Raw genomic sequence first — 10,065 nt, forward strand, 5'->3', positions numbered from 1 at the left:
AACCAGTAAAATCCGGATGCCGATCAGCTACCAAAATGAATGTCAGTACATTGCTTCAGGACAGCAGGTGCAGAAACAGGAGGAGCAACAAAATAACCTTCTCCATTAATTCTTATGAATGCAACTCGGCTATGGTAACAGTTTGCATGTGTGTGTCGGCAATATGAATATATCCCTTCCATTAAACAAAAGAGTGTTACCTTTTGTTAACAGCTGTTGTCTGGTAGTTGTAGTACCAAACTAGGGCTTCAAATATTGCAAGTTCAAAATTGTGAAATTGGTAGGTTTGGGCTAGCATCTGAAAAATCATTCTGAAAATTCCAGATTGTAGCAGAAACTCAACTAGTTTGTTAATACGCATCAAAGGAAGATTCTGCTATCCCCATCCCGTATGGAATATATGTGACAAATTCCACAATATGTAATAATAATAATATCTTTTATTGTCATTGCACGTCAGTGCAACGAGATTTAGTATGCAGCTCCAACCGATGAAAAAGAAAAGTAAAATAAATAAATAAGCTGTGTATTTATAAGTTCAAATAAGTTCACATAAACTGTGTAGCTAATCTAATGCTACTAAATAAATATCACTAGAACTGCCATCATCCCAAGTGAAATAGTTTATCTATGTATAAGCAAAGTGCTTAATAGGCTGATACATTTCTGATGGAATGTTTTCTCAGGAGAAGTTTTCGCTTAATCGGCTTTTGTAGGTCCATAAGATACAAAGAGGATATTTTTCGTAATCAGGAAATGCAGGCTCTCCCTGCTCCAGGGTCTTACTCATTTCTGAATATGTAGAAGATTCGGTTTATGCTAATCCGTTGATGGGGCTGAAAATTTTGCAGGAAATACAACCATCCCTGCAAGCCTCCGACTTTAATGCAGGGAAATGGACTGTCAATACACACATTAATCCATCAAATCATTTTGTATTACATGTTCCCTGAATACTTGATTGGACAAATTTTCCTGGATTTTCATACTGTCTACACTAATTGAAAGTAAAACGTTCAACTTTTTTTGCACACAGTTTTTCCAATCGAGTTGTGTAGTGGCTCTCCCCTTTATCCAACACCTCAATCAAGAAGCAATTATCAAGTTGCTGAAGAAGAGCAGTTCGCTGGATCATACCACAAAAGAGTTCCACATGTGACAAATGTAGATTTCAAGATCCATGAGGTAGAGGAAATACTCAAAGAAGCCAAGAATTAAAGTCCATAAACTAAATCAAAAGATAGAATAGATAAAGTGAAGTAGATAACAATATCTGAGTCACTTGTAGTTTGTTTGTGACAGCAAAACTTCCTATGAAAAGTTTGTTCTGTTCAAAGATGTATGTATATTAATTCTAAATTAAAACATTTAATTCATCAATAGTGATTAAATTCTTGACAAACAATGCCCACGCATAAAACACAAAATGCTGGAGTAACTCAGCGGGTCAGACAACACCTCTGGAGAAAAAGCATAGGTGATGTTTCAGGTCGGAACTCTCTTCAGATTGAAAGTAAAGGTGGAAGGGAAGGGAATAAACTGGGGGAGAGAAAAGATCAGAAAACATGTTGTCTAGCAATACAAAAAAATAATGAAATATGCAAATTATATGTTATTGTACCTTTCATTATCTCAGGATGTCTCAAAGAGTTCTGCAGCCAATTAAGCATTTTAGAATTATAGTCACTGTCAATAATAGGAAATTATATCATAAATGTGTTGATTGATTGAATAACCTTTAATAATCCTTTACAGGAAATTACAGTGCCACAACAGCTTCAAGACAGACATAACACCACACATTTCCACAGATAGCTTCAATACTTAATAAGTTAAAATACAATGAATGAATACTAAAAAAAAATCCAAAATTATTTTTGTGCATTATAAAACCTTATAGCAGCTGGTATACAAGACTTCCTATGTCTCTCCGTTTTGCACATTGGTGCAATCAGTCTCTGACTGAAGATGCTGCACTTGATCACCTTCAGGGCGTGGAGTGGGTGAGTGGGGTTGGTCATTATTGAACCTAGTTTGTTCAGAGTTCTGGCCTCTGCCACCTGCTGGACCGTTAGTGTGTGCAGCAGAATCCTCCATCCTACAATATTAGCAGTAATATTAAGAGATATTAAGAGTTATAGTTTCACCAGGACTCCAGGGATTATTACCATGTTCTTATTGAAACAATACAGTATAAGATCACAGATCAGACCCGATGAGTTTTTAATTAATTCCTTGTTGAAAATAATCATAATCATACTTTATTGGCTAGTATGTTTTGCAACATACGAGGGATTTCGTTTGTCATACTGTCATAACCAATAAAAAGCACTAGAACACACAAAATACATTTTAACATAAACATCCACCACAGTGATTCCTCCACATTCCTCACTGTGATGGAAGGTGAAAAAAAAAGTTCAATATCTTCCCTTTTTTGTTTTTGTTCTCGAGCCTTCCATTCATGGGGCCTTCTTGGCTCCCGTAGCAGGTGGTGTTTGGGCCCTCATGTCGGGGTGATCAAGCTCCTGCATCGGGAGGGAATCTCAGCTCCCCCCACGCCGGGTGATCTAACCCCAGGTCGGGGCAGGTCGAAACCTTCTGCGTCGTTTGGAGCTCCTGACATCGGTCTCTATCCGAGACTGAGAACTCATCAATGGTAAAATCCGCAGGCCGTGGTTGGAGCGCTGATCCCAGGCAAGGGATCGGCTCTGATGGTAAGTCCACATCCCCGCGGTGGAGCTCAAAGTCAGTCCCGAGTAAGGCCGCCAGCTCCATGACGTTAGTCCGCGGAGCGACCGGAGATACGATCCGGAAAACAATCGCATCTCCGGCAAGGTAAGAGATTGAAAAAATGTTTCCCCCAATCCCCCGCCCACCCCCCACATAAAACAAACCAAAGAACACTAACACATACTTTTAAAACACTAAAAATAACAACAAAAAAAAGACAAAAAGACAGACAGACTGTTGGCGAGGCTGCCATCACTGATGGCGCCACCCGGTGGAATCTTGATGGAAAAGGCTGTACTTCTGACAATATGGTATTCCCATAGCATTTCAAGTTGATAGGTTCATGTTGCTAGGCATCTATCACCAGCAACCTAGCCTAATGCCTTCAAGTGAGCGGAGATTAAGAAAGCATGTCAGCATATTTACTTTGGTTTCAGAGAAGGGTCAGCATGTCGATGATGATTCTCTTGAACCAGTGCACACTATGAAGTATTCTGACTGGGTGCATCTCAGCCTGGTATGGCAACAGTTCTGCTCTTGATCACCTAAATTTGCAGAACATTGCCCGATATATCAGAAGCTTGTCACTGCCTTAACAGAAAGACTACATCAGGAAGACTGAAAGTATTGTCATGGAGACCTGCAACCTGGGGTAATTCCCTTTCCAATCTGCTGCCTTCTGGAAGAAGATATAGGAGGTTGAAAGCCTAAAAGTCCAGAGTTAAGAACAGCTTCTTCCTCAGGGCTATCAGGCTCACGAACCAATCACCTTTTTCATTTTCCCTTCACAGAGATGCTGTCACGTACTGCTACTCCCAACTCTTTCTCATTTGGTTGTTTTGTTTTTTGTGCTTTACTATTTTATAGCTGTTCATATGACACCATTGAAGGAATCAGGTAGAGATGTAAAGGTTTAGGAATGTACCCAATATTCACAGCCTATCCTTTGGATAATTCAAGATCTAGTTGTAGATTATGAGTCAGATGGAACTGAAACATTTTTATTCTATTAATTTAGTAAAATGTATCAGGTAATATAGTCCTCCGTCATTTTTGCCACCTCCAATGTGACCCCACCACTCGCCACATCTTTCTATCCCCCCCGTCTGCTTTCCGCAAAGACCACACCCTCCGTAACTCCCTGGTCAATTCTTCCCTTCCCACCCGCACCACCCCCTCCCCGGGCACTTTCCCTTGCAACCGCAAGAGATGCTACACTATCTCCCCACTCGACTCAATTCAAGGACCCAAGGAGTCTTTTCAGGTGCAACAGAGGTTCACCTGCATCTCCTCCAAACTCATTTATTGCATCGGCTGCTCTAGATGTCAGCTGATCTACATCGGTGAGACCAAGTGTAGGCTTGGCGATCATTTCGCTGAACACCTACGCTCAGTCCGCATTAACCAACCTGATGTCCCGGTGGCTCAGCACTTCAATTCCCCCTCCCATTCCGAATTCGACCTTTCTGTCCTGGGCCTCCTCCAAGGCCAGAGTGAGCACCACTGGAAATTGGAGGAGCAGCACCTCATATTCCGCTGGAGCAGTTTGCACCCTAGCGGCATAAACATTGCCCTCCAATTTCCCGTAGCCCTTGCCGTCTCCTCCCCTTCTCAGCTCTCCCTCAGCCCACGGGCTCCTCTTCTTTTCTCCTTTCTTCGCCCCGCCCCGGGCTTTTGTTAAAATAAATAGAAGCTGCTCCCATTGTGGATGACTGAAAGACTAAGAGACGTAGATTTAAAGAGATGCAAAAAATAATGTCAGATTCAGAATAGTTTACTGACATATACACCAGGTTGCAATAAAATTCCTTGTTCGGATGAAGTTCATGCCTGCTGTCGATGGACTGAGTATCAACATGCATTCCTTGTCAGAGTTATTTTGCAAACACCGAGATCCCATGGTCACTCTCCTCATTAACGGAATGAATGTTATTATTAAACCACGGTTGCAGCAACCAAAAAGAACAAGGAAGAAATATGGATTTGTATCAGATTTAAACACTGTCATTAAAAGACCACACTATCTCATACGCACTGTCAGGGCTCTCGCTTAACTTTTATCCCCTGTTGCCAGCCGGGCAACCTCGGCAGCTTTTTAGGTTGCCAAATGACAGTTTAGGTGGTCATTTAAGATGGCTTGCATGACACGTGCGATAATGTGCTCGGACGAAGTGCGTAGTTACCAGTAGGAATTATGCTCAATGATGCATTCACATATTATTTCTGCTTCAAATAAAGTCACAAACGATATATCAAGACATGATATATACCACAATGACATGCAGCAAAATTATAATACAGTATCTCATCTCTTTTTACACGTTGCAATGAATGCAATTTCTATTATCTCTTTCACTTCCAAACAAAAATATGGATTATTCAGCGTATGATCAACCTCGGTGAGACCAAGCGCAGGCTTGGGGATCGCTTCGCACAACACCTCACTAAGTTCGAAATAACCAACCTGGTCTCCAGGTGGCTCAGCACTTCTACTCCCCCTCCCATTCCGAATCCGACCTTTCCGTCCTGGGCCTCCTCCATGGCCAGAGTGAGGCCCACCGTAAATTGGAGGAACAGCACCTCATATTTTGCTTGGGTAGTTTACACCCCAGCGGTATGAACATTGGCTTCTCCAATTTCAGGTAGTCCTTGCTTTCTCCCTCCTTCCCCTCCCATTCCCAGCTCTCCCACAGCCTAATGTCTCCGCCTATTCCTTTCTTTTTCCTGCCCCCCACCCCTCTCGACATCAGTCTGAAGAAGGGTCTCGACCCGAAACGTCGCCTATTTCCTTCGCTCCATAGATGCTGCCTCACCTGCTGAGTTTCTCCAGCATTTTTGTCTACCCATTCACACGTTATTATCCCACTTTCCTCACCCACTCCCTACACATTAGGGGCAATTTTACAGAGACAAGCTAACCTACAAAGCAACGCGTCTTTGGGGTGTGGGAGGAAACCACATGCTTGCAGGGAGAATGTCCAAATTTAACACAGACAGTGCCCGAGGACAGGATCGAACACAAATCTCTGGCGTGTGAGGCAGCGTCCACCAGCTGTGCCACTATATTTTATTTTCCAACACACAAAATATTATACGTTGATAACTATGTTTTAATTCAGTTCAAGGCTATTGGGGCAGAACATTGGCCATAAATTTGCAATCTAAAATTGCCATAGATCCGGAATTGATCCTGAATATGGGTGCTGTCTATATGGAGTTTTGTTTTCTTGTTTATAACATTTTTTACAGAGTACTATGTTTACATATTCTGGTGTGCTGCTGCAAGTAAGGATGTCATTGTTCTATTTGGACATAGAAACATAGAAATTAGGTGCAGGAGTAGGCCATTCGGCCCTTCGAGCCTGCACCGCTATTCAATATGATCATGGCTGATCATCCAACTCAGTATCCCGTACCTGCCTTCTCTCCATACCCTCTGATCCCCTTAGCCACAAGGGCCACATCTAACTCCCTCTTAAATATAGCCAATGAACTGGCCTCAACTACCCTCTGCGGCAGAGAGTTCCAGAGACTCACCACTCTCTGTGTGAAAAAAGTTTTTTTCATCTCGGTTTTAAAGGATTTCCCCCTTATCCTTAAGCTGTGACCCCTTGTCCTGGACTTCCCCAACATCAGGAGCAATGTTCCTGCATCTAGCATGTCCAACCCCTTAAGAATTTTGTAAGTTTCTATAAGATCCCCTCTCAATCTCCTAAATTCTAGAGAGTATAAGCCAAGTCTATCCAGTCTTTCTTCATAAGACAGTTCTGACATCCCAGGAATCAGTCTGGTGAACCTTCTCTGCACTCCCTCTATGGCAATAATGTCCTTCCTCAGATTTGGAGACCAAAACTGTACGCGATACTCCAGGTGTGGTCTCACCAAGACCCTGTACAACTGCAGTAGAACCTCTCTGCTCCTATACTTAAATCCTTTTGCTATGAAAGCTAACATACCATTCGCTTTCTTCACTGCCTGCTGCACCTGCATACCTACTGGACGTGAGAGAATAAAACACTCTTGACTTACATCGCTGATGTGTGGGATAGAACTAGAGTAGGGGTGATCGGTGGTCGGCGTGGACTCGGTGGGCCGAAGGGCCTGTTTCCACGCTGTATCTTTAAATTAAACTAAAAACACTAAAACCAGAGGAAGTGTAAAGAATGGTCTCTACCCGAAACATCACCCATTTTTTCTATCCAGAGATGCTGGCTGCTCCATGGAGTTCCCCCGCACAATTAAAACATGGAATAGTCTTCAACCTACCATAGGCTACTGCAAAGGCTACTGGGGAGACTTTAAACTAGAATGGTTGGGGCGAGGGACTCAAATAGAGAAAGCTAGTAGACAGAATGGGAGGCAGGAAGCAGAAAAGGGAAGCACTCGGACACAAGAGGAGCAAGAAGGCCCACCTACAATAATTATAGGCAGCATGAAGTAAATGAGGTGCTTGAGGAGTATAAGGAATGTAAAAAGAATCTTAAGAAAGAAATTAGAAAAGCTATAAGAAGATATGAGGTTGCTTTGGCAGGTGATAGTAAATCCAAAGGGTTTCTACAGCTATATTAATAGCAAAAGGATAACGAGGGATAAAAGTGGTCCATTGGAGAGACAGAGTGGACAGCTATCTGCAGAGCCAAAAGAGATGGGGGAGATATTGAACAATTTCTTTTCTTTGGTATTCACCAAGGAGAAGGATATTGAATTATGTGAGGTAAGGGAAACTAGTAGAGTAGCTATGGATACTATGAGTTTAAAAGTAAAAGAAGTAGTGACACGTTTGAAAAATATAAAAGTGGATAAGTCTCCAGGTCCCGACAGGATATTCCCTAGGACATTGAGGGAAGTTAGTGTAGAAATAGCCGGGGCTATGACAGAAATATTTCAAATGTCATTAGAAACGGGAATAGTCCCCGAGGATTGGCGTACTGCGCATGTTGTTCCATTGTTTAAAAAGGGTTCTAAGAGTAAACCTAGCAATTATAGACCTGTTAGTTTGACTTCAGTGGTGGGCAAATTAATGGAAAAGATACTTAGAGATAATATATATAAGCATCTGGGTAAACAGGGTCTGATTAGGAACAGTCAACATGGATTTGTGCCTGGAAGGTCATGTTTGACTAATCTTCTTGAATTTTTTGAAGAGGTTACTAGGGAAATTGACGAGGGTAAACCAGTGGATGTTGTCTATATGGACTTTAGTAAGGCCTTTGACAAGGTTCCTCATGGAAGGTTGGTTAAGGAGGTTCAACTGTTGGGTATAAATGCAGGAGTAGCAAGATGGATTCAACAGTGGCTGAATGGGAGACGCCAGAGGGTAATGGTGGATGGCTGTTTGTCGGGTTGGAGGCAGGTGACTAGGGGGTGCCTCAGGGATCTGTGTTGGGTCCTTTGTTGTTTGTCATGTACATCAAAGATCTGGATGAAGGTGTGGTAAATTGGATTAGTAAGTATGCAGATGATAGGGGGTGTTGTGGATAATGAAGAGGATTTCCAAAGTCTACAGAGTGATTTAGGCCATTTTGAAGAATGGGCTGAAAGATGGCAGATGGAATTTATTGCTGATAAATGTGAGGTGCTACACTTTGGCAGGACAAATCAAAATAGGGCGTACATGGTAAATGGTAGGGAATTGAAGAATGCAGTTGAACAGAGGGATCTGGGAATAACCGTGCATAGTTCCTTGAAGGTGGAATCTCATATAGATAGGGTGGTAAAGAAAGCTTTTGGTATGCTAGCCTTTATAAATCAAAGCATTGAGTATAGAAGCTGGGATGTAATGGTAAATGTGTGCAAGGCATTGGTGAGACCAAATCTGGAGTATGGTGTACAATTTTGGTCGCCCAATATTGGAAGGATGTCGACAAAATAGAGAGAGTACAGAGGAGATTTACTAGAATGTTGCCTGGGTTTCAACAACTAAGTTACAGAGAAAGGTTGAATAAGTTAGGTCTTTATTCTCTGGAGCGCAGAAGGTTAAGGGGGGGACTTGATAGAGGTCTTTAAAATGATGAGAGGGATAGACAGAGTTGATGTGGACAAGCTTTTCCCTTTGAGAATAGGGATGATTCAAACAAGCGGACATGACTTAGGGGTAACATGAGGGGGAACTTCTTTACTCAGAGAGTGGTAGCGGTGTGGGATGAGCTTCCAGTGGAAATGGTGGAGGCAGGTTCGTTGGTATCATTTAAAAATAAATTGGATAGGCATATGGATGAGAAGGGAATGGAGGGTTATGGTATGATTGCAGGCAGGTGGGACTAAGGGAAAATAATTGTTCGGCACGGACATGTAGGGCCGAGATGGCCTGTTTCCGTGCTGTAATTGTTATATGTTATATGGTTATAGGTACCAACCAGACGCAACTAAATTTAAGGTAGTTTTTTTTTTCCCCAAAACCCCTTTTTTGCTTAAGTCCAAGGCAAGAGTCAAGAGAGTTTTATTGTCATGTGTCCCAGATAGGACAATGAAATTCTTGCTTGCTGCAGCACAACAGAATATGTAAAAATAATACTGAACGGGAGATAAAAGTTCAGTGAGTCTATATACTATAGACCATATATATACACAATAAATAAACAAATGCTGTTATTTTTCAGAGTTTGGAGTTTGGTGGTGGTGGGTCCACCAGTTTAAACTCAATTTTGAATATTTTTGGAGGACCAGGAAACCAAGAAGCAAGAGTTACTCTTGGGAGTTACTGCATGCAGCTTCAGGCAGTGATTCTGCATTGTTTTTCAGCGGTTGCGGTGAGGCGGCAATTGGATAGCATTGGCGGACAGATCTCCCACAATGCAAAGGGAGGGAGAAAGTGGCCGACGCCGACCAGTTGCCATGGCAGTGCGCATGTGCGGGGCCGCACATGTGCATAACCACGGCCGATGATGTGCTCGGCGGCCGGCCGTGCCGAGCGGAGACCCGAGACCCGAACCGAGAACTAGCGCAGAGAGCTGAGCGGAGAACCGAGAGCTAGCGCCGAGAGCCGAGCCGAGAGCTAGCGCCGAGCGGAGACCCGAGAGCGAGCGCCGAGCGGAGAGCCGAGAACGAGCACCAAGAGCCGAGCGGAGGCCCGAGAGCTAGCGCCGAGCAGAGAGCCGAGAGCTAGCGCCGAGCGGAGGCCCGAGAGCTAGCGCCGAGAGCCGAGAGCTAGCAGCCGAGAGCCGAGACCCGAATAAGGATGGCGGGCGGGTGTCCCGGTTGCTTGCCAAGCCGGGCAAAATGTCATGGCTTTTAGGTTGCCCGGTGGGACTGTAAGTTGCCATTGGCACCCGGGCAACCGTTAATTTCAAGCCCTGACTGTGGAAGAAGTCATAGCGCAACTGGGCAAGGCAA

At 43.4% G+C, this 10,065-nt stretch overlaps 1 protein-coding gene across 4 annotated transcripts in view; it reads left to right on the forward strand.

Annotated features, from left to right (window-relative positions):
- Positions 1 to 1,552, forward strand: part of LOC129695897 (urea transporter 2-like) — a 147,448-nt gene extending 145,896 nt beyond the window's left edge. For 3 of the 4 annotated variants that reach the window (XM_055633349.1, XM_055633355.1, XM_055633342.1), the window contains one exon: positions 1,037 to 1,552. In XM_055633349.1, coding sequence (XP_055489324.1) covers positions 1,037 to 1,218 — 182 coding nt within the window. In that variant the 3' untranslated portion in view covers positions 1,219 to 1,552. The remainder of the gene's footprint in view (positions 1 to 1,036) is intronic. The other variant, XM_055633363.1, reaches the window with a different exon arrangement.
- Positions 1,553 to 10,065: the final 8,513 nt, after the last annotated feature.

Source organism: Leucoraja erinacea, chromosome 1, assembly GCF_028641065.1.
Source record: "Leucoraja erinacea ecotype New England chromosome 1, Leri_hhj_1, whole genome shotgun sequence".
Lineage (NCBI taxonomy): Eukaryota > Metazoa > Chordata > Chondrichthyes > Rajiformes > Rajidae > Leucoraja > Leucoraja erinaceus.